We start from the raw sequence: 23653 nt of genomic DNA on the forward strand, positions 1-23653 counted from the left end.
ACTCTACTTTTTGTCTAGTGCTCATGAAGTGATGGTTAAGCTTAACCGTCGGCTCGATTAGTGAAGCACTCCGGGTGTGTTTGGGTAGGTCTGGAGGTCTGTGTCTGGCTCCAGGCCTCTTCCTCTCTGGTGCTCTTTATTCCCTTGTCCCCCAACCCTCGTCTTGGCTGCTATGACCGAAGCAGCTTTGCCCCACCGTGTCCTTCTGCCGTGATTTTTTTGTCTTGGAGTCACTTTCCAAAACCTCTGAAACTGCGGACAGCCTCTGAAACTAAGGGCACTGTTTTCAGCAGGAAAATGATACTGCTCTTGGCCATGTTTACGCAGCCCCAGTGTGGTGCCTGGCCCTCAGCAGGGGCGCCATAAACAGTACTTTCCTTCTTGCTTGTGGAACAGGTAGGAATTGTTTTATCTCCTTGGTACAAAAAAATAAGCAAATTATTCCTCTTTTAAGTTTTATATGTCAAGTATTTGGTCTCAGCTATGAAAGATTTCTAATACAGGAAATTGGAACCAGAGAATGGAGTCACGGATGTGACGATACCTGACCACATGGTTCAGAAACCTGTGGAATTGATTTGAGAGGAGTTTGGAGAAGTCAGAGAAGTGGGTAATGGCAGGACTGTCTGCCCTGGAAAGCTCAGGCCATGAGCAGAAACAGCTGAAGAGAGGCCATGTGGGCTGCAACCAGCAAGGCCACAGGAGCGGCACCACCCAAGCCCTTTAGCACCACTTCTCACTGTTACGTACTATGGATACTGTATACGACGCTACAGGAATTAATGTTTGCCCTGCTTGGGTTTCATTCTTACTTTGGTCCTTTCATATCCTTTTTCCTCCCTTTTGGAATGGGAATGTCTACCCAGTACCAATGTATATTAGGAATGTGTAACTTGCTTTTTTAATTTTATAGAGGTTCATAGCTAAGAATTTGCCTTGCATCTCAGAGGATACTATGGATTTGGAATTTTGATAATTTCTGGAACCGCTGTACATGTGATAGCTGTATTGTTAGGTGAAATTATGACCTTGTGTTTATTTGCAGATTAAGTATGGTTTAAGGAGATGTGCTTGGGCATCAAGTTAACAAAGGATGGAATGTGATGGTTAAACTTAATTGTCACCTTGCTTGGCTTGGGAGGCATCTACAGGATTAGTAAAGCATACTTCTGGGTGTGTCTGGAGGGCTATGTAGAATGACTTTCTGGTCTACATCTGGTCCCTGGCCCCTCCCTCTCTGGTGCTATTTCCCTGTTCTGCTTTCCAGCTACCATAAACTAAGCAGTTTTGCTCCACCATGCTCTTTGTCATGATGTTCCTGCCTTGGAGCCAGCTGATCATAGACTGAAACTCAGAAACCGTGAGCAAAAAGAAACGCTTCCTTCTTTAATTTGTGCACACTGGGTATTTGTTCCCAGTGATGTAAAGCTGACTAGTACAGTGCTTATTATATTAACAGGGTGATTAGATCCAAGTTTTGCCATTAGATAGACACGGTCTGGATTCCTGCTCTGTCATTTACCAGCTGTGTGGTCTTGGCCTCTTCACATTTGAGATTCTTCATCTGTGAAATGGGGATATTAGTATCTACCTTATAGGTTGATGAGGATGATTAAGAAAAGTTCTGCACACTTGGCCCAGTATAGTAATCCTGGTCATTATTTTACTTAGAAAGGAGCTGGGTGGTGATGTAGATGAGACATCTCTACTGTTAGCAGACCTACCGTGCCTGAAGGAAGCCAGGCATGTATTCAACGAGCGTGCAAAAGAGGACAGAATATCTGCCATAGCACAAGTGCCGAGAAGAAGCAGCACAAACAAAAGAGGCTTCATTGCCACCCTGGAAGGGGTGACAGCTGCAATCATTTTGAGAGTGTAACTGCAATAGGAGGAAGAGACTGGGTAAGGGATCAAGGCAAGGAGAGGACATGAATGAGGGCCTGAGGCATGATAAGAAAAGCACCCTCGGGAACAAAGTCTTGCAGGAGGCCAATGTGCAGGGAACACAAAGGCATGAAGAGGTAAAAGTGTGGGCTGTGATAATCGAGACTTAAATAAATGAGTTTATTACACAGGCCATAGATGGGTAAACTATAGCTCATGGCAAATCTGGCTTGCCACCTTTTTTTTTTTTTTTGGTACCAGAAATCGAACTCGGGGCCTTGTGCAATAAAACCCCTGAGTCAAATCCCTGGCCTGCCCCCTGCCTTTTTTTTTTTTTTTTTTTTAAAGTAGTCCATGAGCCAAGTGTTTTTTTACATTTTAAAATGGATATATTTTAAGGGGCTGCATGTATCTACTTAGAATATTCTGTTTGTCCCACAAAACCTAAAACATTTACTGCCTAGCTCTCTAAGGAGCTTGTTAACCCTTCTACAGGCAATGGTAAAAGGGATCTACTGAGGTTTCTGAGGAGGGAAGCCATGAAATCAGTATACTCTGTATTTAGGAATCCATCTTGGGACAATGTGAAGGAAGGGCAGGGTGTGTGCCAGAGAGAGTTCAAGAGATAGGATATAGAAGCCATGTGACGAGGCACTCCCAATTGAACAGGTAGCAGATAATGGAGTCTGTAAGGTAGAATGGTGTCAGAAACAGAGAGGAAGAAGGAGATGAAAGTGACCTTTAGGAGACAAAATATATCAGACCTTGGTGACTTAAAGAGAAGCACAGAAGGCTAAAGGTTGTTGGTGTGAGTGTGGGGTATTCTGGCAATGACATTAAAAGGCAGGGCACATGGCCAGAGGAGTGATCTGTGTGAGAAGAAGCCTGGAAATCTTTCCCCATCCCTGCCAAATCCATGCTTCAAAATTGGAGACTCAGTGCCTTGGTGTACATGGGCATCACAGAGGTCTCTGGGCTCTGTACACAGAGACACTGGGACAGCAGAGAGGGTGCATTACCCACTGGAGTGGGAGCATTTGGTAGGTAGATGCATCCCCACAAGAGTTATCTGACTCCAAATGCCAGTGATGCCAAGTGAGAAACACATAGCTACAGATGACTCAGAATCATATGGCTCTGCATGGCTTTTCTTTCTTTTTCCTCTTTTTTCCCCCCTTTGGTGATGGAGATCAAATCAATGGCCTTCTCATGCTGGTCAAGTGCTTTACCACTGAGCTATCTCGGTAGCCCTATCCAGGGCTTTCTTCTTGGGTGGCAAGCTGTTATAGGAGGAAAGGAGGCTACCAGAAGCCTTAGTAGTTAGAACCTTCAAGCACCAGGAATAGACTCTCATAGCTCCTGCAGATTTGGGAGATGTCCCTGGGGCAGCCATTTGCCTGAGATTCTCTTAAAGTCATTCTTAATTTCCTGAAGCCTGAGCTAGTTAAAAATAGGAGCTGTTATGTAAAATGTGAATGAATAGCATTTAAGTTATTGTAATAACTATGCATTATACCTATAAAAACACTGAAGGATTTATGGGCAGTTATCTGTATAGAGTAGTGAGTTCCTATGTACTCTTTTTTTTTTTTTTGGTACAAGAAGAAGATGGAACTCAGGACCTTGTGCTTGCGAGGTGGGTGGTGGAACCACTGAGCTAAATCCCTGGCCCTGCTATGTACACTTATTAAAGATACTGCATTAGTTGCAGCTAACTGCCTTTGTGCATTACCTCTGATTTTTTTTTTGGTAGCAGGGATTGAACTCAGGACCTTGTGCTTGTGAGGCAGGCGGCAGAACCACTGAGCTAAATCCCTGGCCCTGCCTCTGATTTTAGAAAACATTTTTTTTTTCCTTTGCTGAACATTACAACATCTATACTGCAGCCCCAAATGAGAGTAAATCTATTTGCTAAATGGTGATTAGTGGTTAATGGAGAAGAGTACAACATAGCATACTACACACTTTATGGTGTTCTTATACTGAACTGAGCAGAAGCTCTTTCCGATTACAAACTGTAGGCCAGGAAGCTTTGTACCTGGGCATTTCATTATACGGAACATCAGAATAGCCTGAGGTTCAGCTATAAGACCGGTCATCCTAGAGACTGGTAAAGTCTCACGCCTTGACTAAACGCCCACAGATGCCCTCAGAGTTAAGGTTTACATAAACAATCTCATGCTGAAAGAAGATGCTGGGGTAAGGCCTAAGAGAGAAAAGAGTGGCAAAGCATCCTGTTCTGTGGAGACAGCCAAGAAGCACAGAGCTGATGCTTTTTGTCTGGAAATACTGGAAGTAAGAGGTTGGCATAAATAAACCCTGGGAAAAGAGGTAGTATTGAAAGAAATCCCAGACAATGAAGTAAGAGCCAAAGGACTTCAAAGTCACCAGTGGAATCAGTGAAATGAACCTGATTGGATTTCTCTAGACCCTTCTCGGTTTAAAGTTTTTCCCCAGATACTGGGTGTGTCAGTGAGGAAAGATCAAAGAACTATGGGGCTGGAAGTTTATAGATAAGGTTTGTGGAGGTTATGCATTTGCTCACACAGAAAAAAAAGGAAAATTTTGCCAACAAGGCTCTCTCAGAAAGGCAATGCATTCACATGTAATTTACTAAGGCAAATTTAAACTTCTCCACGGAGGTGAGGTTATTATGAGGGGAGGGCAGGTTGGTGGTGGATGAGACAAAGCCAATTTTTCAGAACTGTCTGCATTGTACTACTCCAATGAAATTTTAGTGCCGAAGTTGCTGGGACTTCCAGGAAGATGGCAGAGTGGTGAACAGCAGAAAAACAGCCTCTCTGAGATTTGGTGTCCAGATGCTGGAATACAGCAATGTGAGGAAGAGAAGGAGGGAACTGGGTCCTCAGCACCAGCAAGGATCTAAAGTGAGAATTGAAGCCCATGGGGAGAGCAAAGACAGAGACCTTAATGCAGAAGAGGGAGGTGGCAAGTGGTGCTTTCTCTCTGAGCTCCAGCTCATGGTGTGGGAAGGGCAGCTCAAACCTGCAGATGCATGGAGAAAATGCTCAAACGGGAAAGGGAGCAAGGGAGGGAAGAGGAGGGAAAGGAAGGGACAAGAAGAAAAAGAGAACAGAAAGAAAAAAAGGGAAACAAAGCTTTTATAAATAAGGAGGGGAAAAGAGGGTTGAAGAGAGGTGCGGGGAATGGGGGAAACAAAGAAGCAAGATTTCTCATGTACAGGCACAAATTCCCTGTTATCATTATGTATATCTAAAATGTACCAACTTTTAAAAATAACAAATTTGCTGATAACTTCCTTATTGTCAAATCCAAGGGCTTATGTACTTGATCCTTCTTAAAGCTCTCTGGGTATCTAATAAACCCCCAATTTTTACCTCCTACTTTCTTTCACTGCCTTTTCTTGTTTACTCTGGGTTGTCCCTGAGGATCATGTTTATGGTTTTAACCCTGATTTTATGCTGAACATTTCCAAATCTACACTGCTAGCCCTGTTTTCCCATTAGAGTTTCAGCTGCACATCTCCATATTTGTAGCAGACCTTTTTGCTTAACTGCTTGGCTGCTCTATGTAAATCACTGTGCCCAAATTAGATGCTTTCCTTTCTAAACCATGTCATCTCTCTTTTCACTTCTTCAGCCAACGATATCTTTCCGTTTACCAGGTTCTCAGACTCCAATCCGCGAAGTCATCTTCTGCTGATCCTTTTCTGTTAATGCTTGGCTGAGATTCAGACTGTTGTATTCCAGGTGAGATAATAAGTCTGAGAAATTCAATATTTTTCTATGGAAAGAGCACTGCTTTAGTTTGATGTGGAGAGAATTTTCCTAAAGACCCTGGAGCATAGTTTTCATGTGCTGCATGAATTCTGATCAGGAGACAAAGGATAGAAATATAACACAGGAAAGAAATAAAAAAGTAACAGATAACAAGCGGTCTAGTGCAGAGGCAGAGTACTTCCCTAGCAAGCACAAGGTTCTGGGTTCAATGCCCATGAAAGAGAGGGGAAGGAAAGAAGGAGGGGAGAGATGAAAGGGGAAGGGGAAGGGGAGGAGAGAGAGGGAGGGAGAGGAACAGACACAGAGATAGAGAGGATACCGGGAGTGCAAACTGAAAGGCTCGTTTTGCTGTATAGTCTCAGCCTGTGAATGTGTTACAGTTTTTTGGGGGGGCTGAAATACAAATACATACTTTTAATATTATAATGATATTCTGTGCTTTTGGAAAACCAAAATAAACATCTCGGGCCCTATAGTGAGCACAGGTGTCCAGACTGATGAATGAGCGCACTTTTACAAGCCCCCTGTGAGCACAGACCTGGTGGATAGCCTATGTGCACAGCACAGGCCCGAGACCCACACTGAAGTTTTGTGGGACGGTCATGCAACACAGTACACCATTCTTTATTTACTGAAAGACAGCCAAGCAACCGGCAAACTCAAGAGGGTGGGGGTGGTCCCTCGGCCTGGGATATGGGATGACAATGGGATGGCTTGTGCTCTGTAGTTGGGGAGGGTATTGGATCAACCATAAAATTACTTTTGTACTATTTCCGAGTGGTATTTGTGTAGTATTTCTCTCTTTAATCCTTGGAAAGGCTCTGCTCATTGCCTTGAATACACGTAGTAAAGTACTGCTGAAAGATGAATGAATGTCAAGCCTTTGCTTTTTGGGAAGAAGATTCAGGCTTCTATGTCAAAGAAGCATGTGAATCTCAATCACTTACTAAGAAACTATGTCTAAAGGTTAAACAGGATGGAAAATGACCCATGAGGCAGGCTGGCACCAAGGAGTTCACCAACTGTATCTTTAAGGGACAAACATGAGGCTTTTATTATTGTTATATATTTTTGAAAGCACTTTGTCTCAAACTTACAAAGTTAGCTTCCTAAGGTTTGTGGGTAACCTCCTAGGCTGACCGTGAGTGATCTTCCTCTGTGATATGTATATTTGATGGAGTCATGATCAGAAATAGAGATTGTGGGAATCAGCCCAAACCATGCTTTCTGGAGTATAGCTGAAGTGGGCTGTCTGTCTGGGTCCTGGAAATAAGAGAGCAAGATCCAACTTGACATCCAACTGACTGCCATGGAAAGGGAAGCTCCTTTCATGGTTTCATAGCAGAGCCCCATGATTTTTCTAATTATGTTATTTTCAGAGCATGAGCTATATTACCCTTTGGATCACCACCCACCACTAACCTGGGAGCTTGCTATCCTTACATAACGTTTACCATCCAAGGTTGGTCTTTAAGCCTGATGCTTTTCTGTATATACTACATGGAACAGTCTTCCAATAGGAGGGATCAGAGAAATGAACAAAGAAACTTGTTCTTTATGAGTAAATGGAACTCCTTGCCATGGGTGCTGGCGATCCAGCACAAAGTTTTGTGATGAATTGAGTCACCTGGGAAGATGTGACACTGAGATTTCCTAAGAGTGGATTTATACATCTGAAGTCTTTGTAGGCTATGTTGGGGATGCTGATCTCAACTGTAGTAGACCAAGGTGCAAGTGCACCAGCAGCTACCTCACTACCATCAGGAAGTACCTGCTCAGCCTATCACTTCACTACTGTGTCCTCTGCACATGGTGACCTACTCCACAACCACCTTCCTGACAGCAGTCATTGGGCTTTTACTGTAAGGTGTTCAAAATGTTTTCAATGATATCTGTAATCCCAGCATTCTGGGAGGCTAAGGCAGGAGGATTTCAAGTTTGAGCCCAGCCTGAGCAACCTAGCAAGACCCTATCTCAAAAAGGGAGTCTGGGCATATATCTCAGTGCCTAGGCCCTGCTTTCAATTCCCAGTACTGTGAATAAGAAAAAAAAAAAAATCAAATGATATAACTATAGATATTCTGTATTTTATAGATTATCAGGGGTAAAAAAACTGATTTTATTTCGTATCATCAGTATCTGTTCTTTAGATAGAACTAATAATAAAGCTAGTAGTAATACTAATGTATAAATTTGGTGTTTCTCTGTGTGTGTGTGTGTGATACTGGGGCTTGAACCCAGTGCCTGTTCATGGAGCTACACACAGCTCTTTTTATTATGAGACAGCATCTTGCTAAGTCACTAAATTGCCTCAAATTGGGCTCAAGCTTGTGATCCTTCTACTTCAGCCTCCATGAGTGCTGGATTACAGGTGTGTGGTCCCATGACTGGTTGTGTTTCTATCTTTTTAGTAACATGGAAAATTGTTTTTTTTATTCCTGCTTACAAAGATATTTTTGCCAGGCATGATGGTGCATGCCTGTAATCCCAGTATTTGGAATTACAAATTTGGAAGTATTTGGAAACAGGACGATCATCACAAGTTGGAGGCCAGCCTGGGTTACATAGTGAGTTCAGAGCCAGCCTGGACTACAAAGTATGACTCTGTCTCAAAAAAATTTTTTTTTCTAAGCCATAATTTAGTTCCTGAATGGATCTATCTATTATGTGGGAATACACTGAGCAAAATCACTGCTACTAGTTCTTGAACCAGTTATGTTCCTTGCAAGTAGTACAACTATTAACCCATAGTCTTTTGGTTAATACTGGTTTTCATTCAGCAAATGTTTATTGAGTATCTCCTGAAAAGCAGGCTAGGCTAGATGCTGGGAGTACAATAGTGAAGAAAGCAGACCAGTTCATTTAAATACAATCTGCTGATGATCCTGAGCCTGATCAACTGACTCAACTTTGATCTAATTCCTGTGAAGTAAACCATGAGTTGAAGAGTCACTCAGTGAAGTCTTAACTAAAATAACCAGGCAGTTCTGCCCTTAGATGTGAGAAAAGAGAAGAGGAGGCAGAATGGAAAGACACAGGAAATAAGACAAGTGAGGTACTATTGTACTCAAAGCACTGAAAAAGTGGCTGAGGCTAGAGAGAGAACCCTGGTATCAGAGATGTGTTTTTATGTTAGAGATTTAACCCACAGTTTTGTATATGCTAAGCATGGCTCTACCCCTAGCTATATCCCCAGCCCTTAGGATCAAATCTTTTAAATTTACTACCCATTATTCTCAAGTTCCCCAAAGCTGAAATAATCCTGTGATGTTGTGATATAAAAAAATGCATTTCATCTTCCTTCCCTGGCACAGTTTCTAAAACTCTTGCAATTGCCCAAATGTTAGGGGTGTCTTTTATATGTGAATCCCATGACTTGTGGCTGAGGGCCCTTAGACAGCTGCAGGATGTGAGATGGGTGCCAGGAAGCCCAACGAGTATGACCGAAGAACTGGAACTTTCAGCCTGCACCAGATCTCTGAGGGGAGAGTGACTGCGGATGGAGTTAATCACCAGGAGGCAATGATTCAGTCAACCGTGCCTAGGGAATGGAACCTCCACATGAGCCCTAAACAAAGGGGCTTCCTGTTGAGGGAACACATCCACACACCAGACGGTGGTACTCCCCAACACCATCGGGAAAGACGCTCCTGTGTTTGGGACTCTTCTGGTCCTTGCCCGATGCCTCTCTTCATCTGGCTGTTCATTTGTATCCCTTATGATAAACCCAAAAGAGTAAGTACGGTATTCCCTTGCCATTTTAGCCATTACTGAACTTGAGGAAGGGGTCATGATTTGCGGCCACATCAGAAAGTGTGGGTAACCTGGGACTCACTACTTGTGAATGGCATCTGAAGGAGGGGTCAGTCTTGTGACATGAGCCCTTATCCAGTGGAGTTTGGGTGAACGCCAGCTATTTAGCATCAGAACTGAATTTAACTGTAGGACAACCAGGGGAGAGTTGTTTGGTGTGAAAGCCCCACATATTTGATGTCAAAAGTGTTCTGTGGGTAGTGTCCTAGAAGTAACAGTACCAGTAAATTCCTGAAAAGAGAAGAAGCAAGAGGGTAGATTACACAAAGTTTTCTATATTGAATTTATAGAACCAATTTTGGAAAAAATACCTAGTATATTCTTCACTGCAGAAGTTTTTAGGAATGCTTTATTACCAATAAGGTATTTTTTTTTTTTTTAAGACAAGGTCTCACTCTGTAATTCAGGCTGGCCTTGAACTCACAGCAATACTCCTGCCTCGGCCTCCCGACTGCTGAGATCACAGGCATGCGCTACCATGCCCAGCAGGTAATGCATTTTGATAGAGAAGAAATTATACCAGTTAGAGCCCGGGAAGAAGAAAGGATTACAACCAACTCTGTGTTAAACACTTCATCTCTCATGGAATTGTCTCTCATGTAACAATGATATGGGTTAACATGTTCATGATGGTGTCATAATTCTCATGTCTCACTGCCAGGCAGCTCTGAACCACTAGTGGTACATGCATGACTGTCTTACTGGGCAGCATGGGGCAGTCCCATTGGGTGGTACAAGTCACCAGTTGGGACAGTTGTGCATGTACCATTGGTGATTTAAGTCAGTGGGAATGTGTTAAAGCAAAAGGTCTAGTTCTAAAGCTTTACAGCTTTTCAGCTGTACTAGTAAAAATGGTGTTGAATCATACTGTCATTGAATACAAACTGGAAACTCAGAACTGGGTGTTGCGTAGGTCCAACTTTTAAGCCTATGAGATAGACAGGATACTTCTTCCTAAATCAATAGAGCAAGGAACCAAAATAGCAGAGAAGCAATCAGTGGCGAAATTCAGCCTCTCCAGGACCTGGAATCCAGAAACTGGGAAAATGACAACCTGGCAAAGAAAAAAAAAAATCTTCAAAAAACCAAAACAACGCCAGGGATTTAGCTCAGTGGTTCGATTGCAAGCGCAAGGACCTGAGTTCCATCCCCAGTACCAAAAAAACAAAAACAAAAAACCCAAAACAACAACAACCACAACAAAAAACAAAAATCCAAGGGAGGAAACTGAGGAATTGATAAGAAAACCAGAAGCTACAAAGAAGATAGAAAAATGGACCAGAATGCAGAGAAAAGAATAAAGCAGCCTGGAAGTTTACCTTGACTACCAGGGAGGGAAACTTGTCTTTGCAGACACAAAGTGAGTCCAGAGAGGGGTCAGAGATCCAAGGTGGAACAATGGATTAGGTCAGCAGCACTAGCCCCAAGAAAAGCCCATGGCTATTGTAAATTGCAAAAGCAGCATGGGGTTTTACCTTGAAAGTGACTCCTTCCACATGGTAGGCAACAAATGGGGAAGGAATCCAGTACAGTGTCTGCCATACTGCCAAAGAATGTTTAGTCAGATGCCATTTCTGGAAAGGGTTGGTTATTTAAGACGGAGCCTCACGATAACTGAAAAATATTAACTTTACTTTAGGGATCCCAGTGTCACCTTCCCACAGAGACTGGGTGAGAGGGAGCCATAGGAGACACAACTGGAGAAAGAGTGTGGGTTAGATACAGGTACCCTGAGTTTAAGCTCAGGCTGGGAAGGACATGGAGCCCCACCTCCCATGGTAAAAAGCCAGGCCAGGCATATGTGGCCCTCAGAAATGGCTGTCTACAGACAACAGGTTTGCTTGCTTTCCCCATCTACCAATGTGAGCAAAGACATGTTTCAGCTTGGACAGTTACCATATTCTAAGGTGAATGGACAGAGGGGCCTCTGGAACAGGAGGGCACCTCAAAAACTCATAGCACATAAAGCTAGGCAGAGAAAACCATGACTTATTGGATTCCAAAACTGGAGATTTTGGAAAGAAACCACTCATTCAAAAATACATAGAAAAAAACTGGGTGGCTTATTTTTTCTCTTTCTTCTTCATTGGTTTATTTTTGGGGGGTGTTGGGGATTTTATCTTTTTTTCTTTTTTCTCCTTTTAATTTTTAATTAATTAATTAATTTTTAATCATTCTTTGTTCTCCCTTTCTCTTGTTTATTCTTTTCTGTTATCTTTATCTAATTCTACCACTTTCTTTTTACTCCTTAAAAGGATCCTTTATCTCACTTTTCTTTCTTCTTTTTCATCTTCCATTGATTTATTTTTCAGAATTGTCTTTTTCATTCTCCTGTTCCCCATACCCTCTATATTTACTATTATAATCTTTAAATAGTTAGTTGAATTTTTTTCTATTAGTGAAGGTATAGTTAACATATTTTATATGTCAATATTTGGTTTGTCTTAGTGTTTGTACTACAATCATAGATCACTTTTCTAAGGTTAAAGGTAGTAAATTACTGGTTCTTTTCTTTTTTTTCCCCCCTGGTACCAAGAATTGAACTCAGGGCCATCTGCTTGCCAGGTAGGTGCTGCACTGCTGAGCTATATCCCTGGCAAATTATTGGTTTTTATGGTATGTCAATATTCAGTTTGTCTTTGACATTATTACTGTTGCTGATTTACTTTCTATTGCCAGGTTGATATCTGGATTACTTTTGATCATAACAGTACAGTATTCTGTTCCTGGAGAACTAATTACTAGGCCAATTACACTGCATTCTCTCCTCCCAAATTAACAGAGGTGGCTGGATATTGTGATAAAGAATTAAAATAACACTGAGATTGCTAACTTATTCCAGAAAGAATGGCTATCATTAAGAAATCAACCAATGACAAATGTTGGAGAGGTTGTTTTAGGAGGAATGTAAACTAATACAATCATTATGGAAATCAGTATTGAGATTCCCTAAAAAACGGAAACTAGGGCCACAGATTTAGTTCAGTGGTTCTGCCACCTGCCCCACAAGCACAAGGCCCTGAGTTCTATCCCTGGTACCAAAAAACAAACAAACAAACAAAAACCCAACAATAACAACAACAAAAAAACCCAAACAACTTGTCACTTTGACACTTCAAGCTGGCACATTCAGAAGGAGCTGCTACTTTGGGAGATTGCTGGAAGTCAGTTCCTAGTAAGTGGCTGTAGCTGTAAGGTGCTTCTGTGGCATACATGGAGGACAAGAAGGAGGGGAGCACTGGTGGGCGGCAAGTACATGTGTGGTGGCCCTGGACTGGCTGCAGGGCAGACTGAGTAATGAGGGGATGAGCCTGTCGGGGAAGTGGGAGAGAAGGGAGATGGAAGGGTAAACGTGTCTTTACTTTCCCTCCAATCCGGTCTCTCATTCTCCTGCTTGTGTGAGGCATTACCAGCACTTGCGCTTACGAGGCAGGTGTGGTGCCACTGAGCTAAATCCCTGACGCTTTTCTGCTACTTTTAAGCAAACTGGACGATTATACTTTCTCACCCACTTGAAGTTAAGCATGGTCATGTAACTTGCTTTGGCCCTTGAAATGGAGTAGACGTGGTATGTGTGACTTCCTGACAGAAGCATTTAAAGGTTAGCGTGACTTTCCATCCTGCTTTTCTCCGATTTACTCAGGTAAATGTACCCATTCATGCAGAAGTGGCATAAAATCAAAGAGAGAAGCTTTACCTGAGTCAGGGAGACAAAGCAAGACAAACAAAAACAAAACAAAACCACTGGACGTGGTGGCGCACGCCTGTAATCCCAGCACTTGGGAGGCTGAGGCAGGAGGACTGCTGCAAGTTCAAGACCAGCCTGGGCTACACAGTGAGTTCCAGAGCAGTCTGAACTACACAGTGAGACCCTGTCTCAAAACCAACTGTTGATAACATTAAAGCCACTGATATTTCTCTTGATTCTGAGGTCCTATCCTATCTTCTCCCATACCTTCTAGAAGTTTCTCCTCACCCCCCTTCTTGTACCTTCCTCTCAATAACCATCTCCTTCTTTCCTTCCCTGTCCCTGTATTCTACGATGCCATCACTATCCTACCTGCTGGTCACAAGTATAACCTTTTATATCCTTAGTCTCAATCTAAAACACAGATAACATTTGTTTTCATCTAAAATGGTGATTTTTTGAATTAAACATTTTTCTTTTGTACCAGGGATCGAATTCAGGTCCTTGCACTTGCGAGGCAGGCGGCAGCGCCAATGAGCTAAATCCCCAGCCCCAAATTAAACATTTTTTATCTCTCTTGAATTTCATTTTATCTGAGATAAACTAAAATTTATCTTTAGCTTATATAAAAACATATGCTTTGAGAATTGTACTATGTTACCTAAACAAATGATACTGGCATTGTGGACAGGTCCTCAGTTTATTTTTTTCTGTGGGCTAATGGGTATCAAGAAAAACAAAAACAACATCAACCTTCCTTAAACATCATGCAATAACAGCCACGCAGTTCAGAAACCCTGAGCTCCCCCTGGAGTAGCCAGAGCAGTTAACTACTTTAGGTGCAGTCGGTCTTTCAGCTGTCACCAGTCGTTTTGTTAAGACGGCTGGAGGAGCCAGAGAACCCTAAAGCCTATTCGAGATGGTAGGACATGTAAGGTTATCCGAAGGACCACTCATTTTCATGCTCATTCCCTCACGACATAGTATTTAGACCTGAGGTCACCTCCACCACCCTGAAAGTTGTTTTAAGGAATTCAAAATCACTTCAGACACAAAGCAGCAGAAAATAGCAGCAGGAAAATGCAAAGACAGCCTGGCTAATCATGCACATTTAAATAAGCACAACAGATGTGCATTAAAAAAAAAATTCAGCCAGCTCTGGTTTCAAGTAAACACATGCTGCACTAGGTAAACAGGATCATGCAGGGAACTCCTGAGGATTTTACACACAACCTGCTCCTCAGAGATGATGTGGTGCGGAGAAAAGAGGAATGTTAACATTCACATGGGGAACAGAACAGCATGCAACAGGGGTGAAGGTCTAGTGGAGAATTCTGAAGTCCACTTACTGCCTGCTTTTGTTCTTCCTCCTGGAAGTGTTGAAGATGAAAAAAGGCAGAGGAGAAAAGGAGAGAAATTAATGCCCATCACTGCAAACATTGGGAAGCAATGTTAGTAGAAATGAGGCAAACGGGCTAGGCCCATGTGTCCTGAGCTAAAAAGACCCTATCCACTAGACGATCAAAATGCCAGGGGTCTGCCTCAATCAGTTAATCCAATGCACTAACCTCTAGAGTTGAAAGAAAAAAAGAAAAAAACAAAATACAACAACCTTAGAAAGCATCTGGTAGAACTTCCTCATTTACAGATGAAAGAGGTCTTGAGAGGCTGGCTTATCTAAGGTCAGTAACTATTTAAGGTAAAATGAAAGAGGAAGTTCAACCACGGCTACTTCATCATGCACTACCTCATCAACCGTATGTTTGGAGACAGGTACGGGGCCAGTGGTCCTCAAGGTGTGGAACACAAACCTGCAGCTGTGTCACTTGGGAGCTCATCAGAGATGCAAACTGTGCCCCACCCAAGACTGGCTGACTGGAGGCTCCGGGTTAGGACACAGCCTTGTGTTCCTAGAGCGCGTCCGTCCTAGTTTGAGAACCGTTGCTCTAAATTCCAACTAGCAGTTCCACCTGATCAGAGGTTCTTTTCTTCTTTCCTAGTCCCCTCTGTCCACTAAACATGTTGGCACTGCATCCTCTCCACTTGGTTATAGGCTGTTTTGTCTTTTGATTTGGGGACACACATGCATGCCTCTTCCCCTAGGAAGTTGGAGGGTGTTTCAGGATCCTGTAAGGCCCTTCAAAAAAGAACTCAAACTGTTTTTCATTAATTTAACACAGGTTTATTTAGTAATTCTTATGCATCACACTGAAACTAAGATAACTTCTCTGTCTTTTAGAACTTTCAGAACTTTATAGTGATGGTTATAGTGATAGCAGAGCAGGTACTTGTTAACTACAGTTGACTGTCCAGATGAATGCACCATCACACATTGTAAAAGAAGAAAAAAAGAGGAAATAAACACTTCTAGGTTCCTCTCTCCTTTGCCCTTTGCTTCTTAGCTACTCTGTCTTTTAATAAATCGCGTTGCTTCCTGTTTCTGTGCTGCATCATGGGTCACTGGGCGCAGAGCCTCTGCTCCTTACTCCAGTATTTAAGTCATAAAGCGACTGCAGCAGTTCTACTTGAACTACATCCGGGTACACAGGAAGTCTCCACTGACCACAGGTCCAGGGAGTCTTAGGAAGGATATGTGCTCTTGCTCTCTGAGTCTGTGGGTCTGGGTGTTAAGGCAGACTGATTTCAGTAAATCAAAGGAACTGTAAAAGGGAGAGGGTAAGCAAAAACTTGGAGAAAACATTTTTTATTCCTGCAAGGAAAGACATGGACTAGAAATTAAACGAACACAAATATTAAGGTAAATGGAACAAAAAAAAATCCCACAAGGAGACGCTGGCTCTGCCCAGAAAGGTACAGTTCACAATGAAAGCCAGCTGTCAGCAGACTGACCAAACCCAACCCCCAGGAGCCCAGGCAGAGGGCCCTGAGCACCAGTGTAGCCTGAAGATCGTGTTAAGAGTCTTTTTGCCTTGGCACCTGGCAAGCATGGCTGGGCTCTAATCAGGAAGTGCTCTCCCTTCCCAGCCAGAATTCCCTCTAGGGGAGGACACTGCTTATATTCACTAGGCAAGGCAAACAGCCATACGAGATGATTAAACAATTTTAAAATGTGCTTTTATTGCCGGCTCTAGGTGCTGAAATGGAAATTGAGTTGGTAGGGAAGGATGGAGCAATCTTCACAAGCTGAAATCCTATCTGAGGTCAAAAGACCAGTAAGTATGTATTTTCTTAGAATTCTTTCTAGGACACCTCCCTGTTTTCACTGTTTCCCCAGGTTTGGTCCTAGAGATAACACTGCTTTAGTTTACAGAACAGGGATATTTGAGACAGCAATGTTTCTGCTTGCACACTCAGTGACTCTGTTATATGTTTGTCCAAAGACATGAAATCATTATGATCTGCAGTGCACACACTTGTTAGGATGCAATGGTGGACAGGCCAGCATTCTCAGGACTCAGAGGCCTCCCGTCAATGGTGGTGGGAGGTGGACTTTGACAAAGTGTTATCTATGATGGTGTTGTATAACTTAGACTCATGAAGTTATTCAGATAAGGCCTTAAAGGCCTAAAGCTATGTCAACACAGTAAACATCAGATATAAGGTCTCAGAACCTTTTTGTTATCAATTGATCAACTGGGATCAATAAACACTGATGACAAGGGGTGGTGCCAACTTGATTTGCGGGAGTCATAATACCTTCATTATAAAGTACAAACCTAGATGTGCTTATGTCTCCTGAAAACAGAATCTCTTCCAAATGGAGGATGCCTGGCCACATAATGGCATAGCTGCTGTAGTCATCTATATAAAAACTTACATTTTAACTGGTTAAACAATTGTATTAAGGCTGAAATTCAAAACTGCAGAAATTAGCTAGTATTTCAAAAGTGTATTTCAAAAGCAGTCTGAGAAAAATGAAGCAGAAAAATGTTGGGAGTATGAGTTAGAAACCAAAATACCAACACATAAGCATTCTATATCAAGTAAATGTTATCTTTAAACTCATTAATCAGGGGAAAAATGCAAGGAAAAGATATGTACAGATATATGGGTACTTGAGTATCAGTCTACATTTTATCACTAAAAAAAAAAAAAAAAAGAGAAGAAAGTCCCTGATACTCCTTGGATACAGAAATTGAGTTCACTCACTCACCACTGTTCACCAAACACCCAACAGGACACTTTGGAACACAATACATTTCTGTTATATAAACATACAGTTAGTTTTTTTGGCCTTTTCCAGAAAACGGGAGACTTTGTTGAATGAATTACTACACAAAGGTTTCCCTTTAATATACTTAAGTTATTGGTTTTGAGATACAAAGATAAGAGTGCACAATATTTTACTGAAGTAGTAGAATGAAAGAACTCCCTGTGAAATGGAAATTTACTACTGATATATTTTAATTTATGAGTCTCCCAGAGCATGTGGTTTGACTGTCCATTTGACAAACTGCTTACAGCTGTTTCATGAGCAAATTAAATGCCAGCAGACTGAACATCAGTGAAGGACAATCCCTTGAAATTAAAATTAGGACTCTAAAGTGTACTTTCATTATGGATTGGTGAATTTTTTTTAGTAGTAGGGAAATATCTTTGAGATTTTAATAGAAATCGCTGATTCTTATGTATGACCTTTCAGAATGCATATAATATACAAATTAAAATTGTGCTGTAATTCTTTTAGGAAGCTGGACACCACATGCATTGTATTTTCAAAGGTGAATTCAATTCGGTAGCTAAAAAAAACACATTTCTAGGTTTGTGTTTGCAAATTGCTCCTTTAGGTCTGGATGTTCTCGGCCTATCAGTTAGATAAATGAAAAGGCATTTAAGAACCTGGCAGGGCTCCTACGAAATGGGTTGGCAGGATCTTGCTTATTTTATTGAAATTATATAAGAGCTAGAAATGTAGAGAAAGTTAGGGTTCGGGGTCAGTGTTCCAGCTACTAACTCCTCCTGCGTAGCCCTTGAAAACAGGTCAGTGTCACATATGCCAAGGTCACAGTGGTTATGCCTGCAGCTCAGAGGCAGCAGTTGTGAGGAAGACCAAGGACAACTGAACAGAAAGGAAAGTGCAGCGTGTTAATTAGGTGAAATGCACTCTTGACTTCCCTTCAGTTTCAGAGACCTTTTACCTCAAAGGTAAAACAAAATCACACTAGGGTATCTTCCTATCTATGTGTGGGTTATGTTTGAGAGCCACTTTCTGAAAGGGAACAGGGTGAGGCATCCCTTATCATCCCCTGTCCCACAGGTGTACCAAGTCCACTCAGAGGGCTTCCAGTGCCCCGCATGTCCAGGAATTACATAGGCCAGATACATGAATATGCACTGCGGCTGTTTTGAGTGGGTGACCGAGTCACTTAGCTGTGTACCTGACAACTATTAGAGGGATACAGACCAGGCATTTTGATAAGGTTTTCTTTCAACCACATTCAGTTAGATATAAAACATTTCTGAGGGGGAATCCTGCTAACAGGGTTAGTGCACCAAAATGTCCATGCAAAACAACTCAAATGCCCAGGACCAAGCTAGGAAAACAAAAACAAAAACTCGGCTCAAAACTAGAAGCAATTGTCTTGAAGAAATCAAAAGTCAGTTAAAAGCACAAACACAGTATTTATCCAGGTTGCCAGAACCCACCAGCTTCATTACCAAGGGATTACTTTAAAATATAGAGGCTGAAAAGAAACCTCCAAGATGCTACTTTCTTGGGCTCCCATTCCTAGTTAGACTTTTGATACCCTGGGTCTGGGTGACTGCATGAGTCTCACATTATACTTTAGTTTTTCCCTTTTTAACTTGTGGCAAATATTCTCCTAAACTTACTGTTGTTATTATTGAGAGTCTCACTATGTAGTTGAGGCTGACCCTGATTCACCATGTAGCCCAGGCTGGCCTTGAACTCAGTGATCCTCCTGCCTCTGGCCTCCCAAGTGCTGGGATTACAGATGTGCAACACTGCACCCAGCTTCTAAACCTTTTTTTTTTTTTTTTCTGCACCAGGGATCAAACTCAGGACCCTGCACTTGCGAGGCAGGCTAAACTTGTATTTTAAAACCTTCAATGACTGCTCTTCATCACACCATTCAGTTTACTCCTTTGGTCTGGCTTTTGAGGCCTCCCACATGTGATTTTTGCTGTGGCTACTAAGTAAGTGTCTTGCTACAAAATGCAGTGTGTTCACAGCACTGACAGGCAAGTCCTTGGAAACCTACAGCATGACGCCAGGTGTCCTGTACCCTATAACTAGGAAAATATTCCTGTTTAGTGCCAATAAATTGTCTGGGTGCAGACATTTCAATGCCACCCATACCTTTCTCTACTCTAGGATAAGGGACTGTAATATGCCCTTTAACAAACAGAAAAACCTGTATTATTTTGGATTTATTCAGGTCCCAATATACTAAACCTACTGCTAACATGCTATTTTATTCCTAGTAAGGTTATTATTTAGAATTGGTTTGTGTGATGGTCGCTTTTATGTGTCAACCTGAATGGGCTGAGATATCCAGGTAAATAGTACAACATTATCTCTGGTTGTCGGAGAGGGTGTTTCCAGAAGAGACTGGCATTGGAATTACTAGCCAAGAAAAGAAGATCCACTTAAATTAATGTAGGCAGGCACCACCAATCCACTGAAGAAACGGACAGAACAAAAAGGCACAGGAAAGGTAAATGTTTTCTCTCCTGGAGCTGGACATTGGCCTCTGCCTGCCTTAGATGCAGAAGCTCCAGGCTTATCCCAGTGACTCTCCTTGCCCACTCTGGACTGCAGGCCACACCATCTGCTCTCTGGGTGGCAGGCACTCAGGGATTATACCCGGGGCTTTCCTGGGTCTCCGGCTAAGAGAGATCACATCCTGGGACTTCGCTGCCTCCGTAACCGAATGAGCCAACTCTCATAATCATTTCTCTTTTCTAAATTTACATAAATCCTGTTGGTTCTGTATCTCTGTAAACATTCTAATGCAGCTTGCCTCTGTACACCTATTAACATAGGGCACTTGATATTTGTGAAGTATTTGGAGGGAATATCTGAAAACTGAAACTTTGAGTAGTTGAAAAATATTGTTCATTTATTCCTAGCTAATACCCTGTCTATCAACATCTTTATTTACTTATAAAAGCAACTACTCAAGAACATTACCCTATTTCCATTTAGCAATTTTCCTATAATCAGGCTTTATACTAATTTCAGTAATTTTACTACTTAAATAGGCCACATTTATGGAGGTTTACCTGAAAACTGGTTCTAGGCCTGACAGCCAAAGATTTAGACCCAGGCAGCGGCAGAGGCTGTGGTGGGAGGAGGAGACCAGAGAGGCTCTCGCTCTTACCTTCAGTAGCTTCATCAGCCCTTCCAGCTGGACCATCAGCTCCCGCCTGCTCTCCTGCAAGGCAGACATCCTCTGCTCCAGCTCATCTTTCCTCTGCCTGTATAAGGGGAAGAACTCATCAGAAAAGAGATTTGTTGGTGTATTATGCCAGATGGGTATTGGCAGTTGCCGGATTCATATTACAGAAATACCTCAGTTCACAAATGCTTTGGTTTGCAAACAAAAGTATTTGGCAACAGTTTGCTTCCACTTGCAATCTCATCAGGTGACAAACTTGACCATGACCATAGCCATCTTCCCCACACAAACACAAATGCTGCCATCTTCCCCAAAATCATTAAACAAATTAAGTCTGTAAACTGAATACCACTGTATATGATTCATAAGGTTGTTGAATACCTACAAATGAATCTTGCCCTTTATGTGTCTTTTGATAAACAGAAGGTAATGCTTTAAAATTTATTTTTATCAGTGTATGTTTGCATTAAATAATGTTTACATTCCATATATAGGACTTGTTATACATACATAACACATCTCAATTCCTTTTCTTTTTGGTACCAGGGATTGAACTGAGGACTTTATGCTTATGCTTGCAAGGCAGGCAGCAGAACCACTGAGCTAACTCCCTAGTCCTTCAATCCTTTTTTTAAATCTACTTTCCCCTGCTCCCTCCCAAAAGTTAATATTAATGTGGAAGATTTACCAACTGCATAACCAAAGTTCTGAGAAATTATTTTCTATTCCAAAATCATAAAGCAATTCTGTGTTTTCCTCTAGTTTTAAACTTTTGTCTTCATGCTTCAATGGTCTGGTGTTGGTTTTTGTCTGAGGTAGAAGGCCTCACATATATTTGCCTATAGGCACAGACAACTATTCCAGCACATTCATTAAACATCTCCCCTTTCCTCATGATATAGAAGCGCCTTTTGAAATTACCTGCTCTCTGATTTCTCAAGCTTTAGATACCCCCTTAGGCTTGGATCAAATTTCTACTTCTTGCTGCCTTACATGACATCCCTGGACTCAGCCCTGTACCCACTAAATCTATGAGATTTTTTTAGATCTTTCCAACTTAACTGAGCACCTCAGGCAACTTCAGTTCCAGCAACAGTTAAGAGTAGTGGATGACAGTTTTTGCTTTTTTAGATATAAAACAGTCACATGTGCCTGAGCTGAGCTAGGGAAAAAAAAATGTCTGTGGTGACAGTTCAGTTACCCTCTGCCTGAATCAGCATGTTTTCTCCATTTTTTCTAGTGTAACACCAAACAATACCAACATCCCAAATGTGTGACAGTGAACCACAGAGCAGCCAAAACTTCAGCTCAACTAAATTTAGAAACTAAAATGAATTTTTAGGAGAATGGGGAGCTCTATATCTCTACTGATCTTCACCTGAATAGTTTAAATTCTTTGAGTTACTTATTGATGGTATGAATGTAAATTATTAGGATACCTATGGAATAATCTAAAAAAAAAATTTTTTTTTTTGGTACCGGGATAGAACTCAGGACCTTGCACTTGTTTTTTGAGACAGGGTCTCACTATGTAGTTGAGACTGACCTGGAACTATGTATCCCAGGCTGGTCTCAAACTCACAGCGATCCTCCTGCCTCAGCCTCCTGAGTGCTGGGGTTACAGGCGTGCGCCACCATGCCCGGATGGACCTTGCACTTGTGAGGCAGGTGCGGTGCCACTGAGCTAAATCCCTGGCCCAATAATCTCCACTTTCTAGGACAGTGGTGGTGAATCTATATCATGTTATTGCAGCCAGCTGCTTGTTACCATTGAAAGCTCTAAATGGTTCGCCATCACTGCTCTAGGAAAATAAATCATGATTGAGCAGGCCAAATGACCCAAGCGAAAGGAAGCGAGAGAGGGAAAAAAAGTATTCAGCTATGCAGAATCCCAGATGACAGCTCATTACAGATCAACTGTGGGATGTCAAATTATCAAATACTACAAGTATTTAGGAATCTGGAGTTCTGGTTTCCACAATGTCTTTACTTACAGAAGAGTATAGATACAACATTCAAAGGTGGACAAGGGCCTAAAAAGAAGAGATTATTCACGTCATGCTCTTCTGGGAAGAGGTCTCCATTCCCTTTCAAACAGCGTAAAACTGGAAGCTGACATTGCTCTCCACTCCCATGATGACCCTCTGTCCTTAGTTTTTTTAAATTTTGAGACAGTGTATTGCTATGTAGTTCAGACTGGCCTTGGAGCTATGTAGCCTAGGTTGGTGAGCCTTCCTTCCTGCCTTAGCCACATTACAGTGTGTGCTATTACACCCGGTTCTCCTTAGTTTCTCCATCCCTGAGACACTATATTTGTGCAGATGTGGAAAAGGAAAAGTAGCACAATCATGGTGCGACTCCGCCTTGGCTTTGTGTCTCACAGGTGCTGCACAGCACACATGCTCCTTGGTGGCCTCCGCTCTGACTGTGAAGTGCCAGAAGCACAAACTCACATGCAAGGGAAAGAATTATTCCTGACAAGTCTCTGGAGTCAGATTATGTCCTCACAACAGAACAGGAATGGCAGCATGATGTCATCTCAAAACAATGGCAGACACTGGCCCACTTGCTCATGGATCTGAGAGAGATTTATATTTACTTAGCTCAAGTTCTCAAGGTGACTAATGATGGAACTCAGCAGTATGTGCTAATAGGACTGGGTATAGACGAGCAGATTCTACCCGACTCATTTGGCTTCCTGAGCTATAAATTCCCACTGTAAACTTTAGAGGCGTAGTATCACTGCTTACCTCAGCAACCGTAGCTCTGCCAGCAATGTGGGGTTCTGCTGGGCCTTCTCAGGAGTGGGCTGGGAGGCCTGCTCGTGCTCTAGGCGGAGGCGCTGGATCTCCTGCAGGATCTCTCTATTGGGGCACACACAAAAAAACGGCTGCCTACACTTCCCAGCTCCTGCTCTCCTGTTACAAGTTTTTACCCTCGCAGCGGCTCCTATACCAATCTCACTGATTGCTTCCAAAGGACCAAGATGTGGAATGGATACTTTCTAAACAGCACCTCACCTTACATTTCCTCAAAAACAATCCTTTCTGGTAGAAAAACTTCAAAACACTCTTCTCTAGAACTTGAAAAATCTCCAGGAAAGAAAAACAATAACCTGAATGCTTCATCTACTCTGCTCCTCTCTGGAGGAAAGGAAGAGAGAATTTGTAGTCTCTAATCCAGGT

The 23653-nt window shown here is 42.2% G+C and overlaps 1 protein-coding gene across 7 annotated transcripts in view; it reads right to left on the bottom strand.

Annotated features, from left to right (window-relative positions):
- Dtnb (dystrobrevin beta) overlaps positions 1 to 23653 on the bottom strand; it is a 340951-nt gene that overhangs the window by 21423 nt on the left and 295875 nt on the right. For 5 of the 7 annotated variants that reach the window (XM_010604848.3, XM_010604849.3, XM_033763149.1 and 2 more), the window contains 3 exons: positions 23219 to 23332; positions 20451 to 20547; positions 14496 to 14516 (listed from right to left, as the gene is read on the bottom strand). In XM_010604848.3, the coding sequence (XP_010603150.2) occupies positions 14496 to 14516; positions 20451 to 20547; positions 23219 to 23332 (232 nt within the window). The remainder of the gene's footprint in view (positions 1 to 14495; positions 14517 to 20450; positions 20548 to 23218; positions 23333 to 23653) is intronic. The other 2 variants (XM_010604850.3, XM_010604846.3) reach the window with 1 other exon arrangement.

This window comes from Fukomys damarensis, unplaced genomic scaffold, assembly GCF_012274545.1.
Source record: "Fukomys damarensis isolate Sample0158 unplaced genomic scaffold, DMR_v1.0_HiC HiC_scaffold_2, whole genome shotgun sequence".
In the NCBI taxonomy this organism is placed as follows: domain Eukaryota; kingdom Metazoa; phylum Chordata; class Mammalia; order Rodentia; family Bathyergidae; genus Fukomys; species Fukomys damarensis.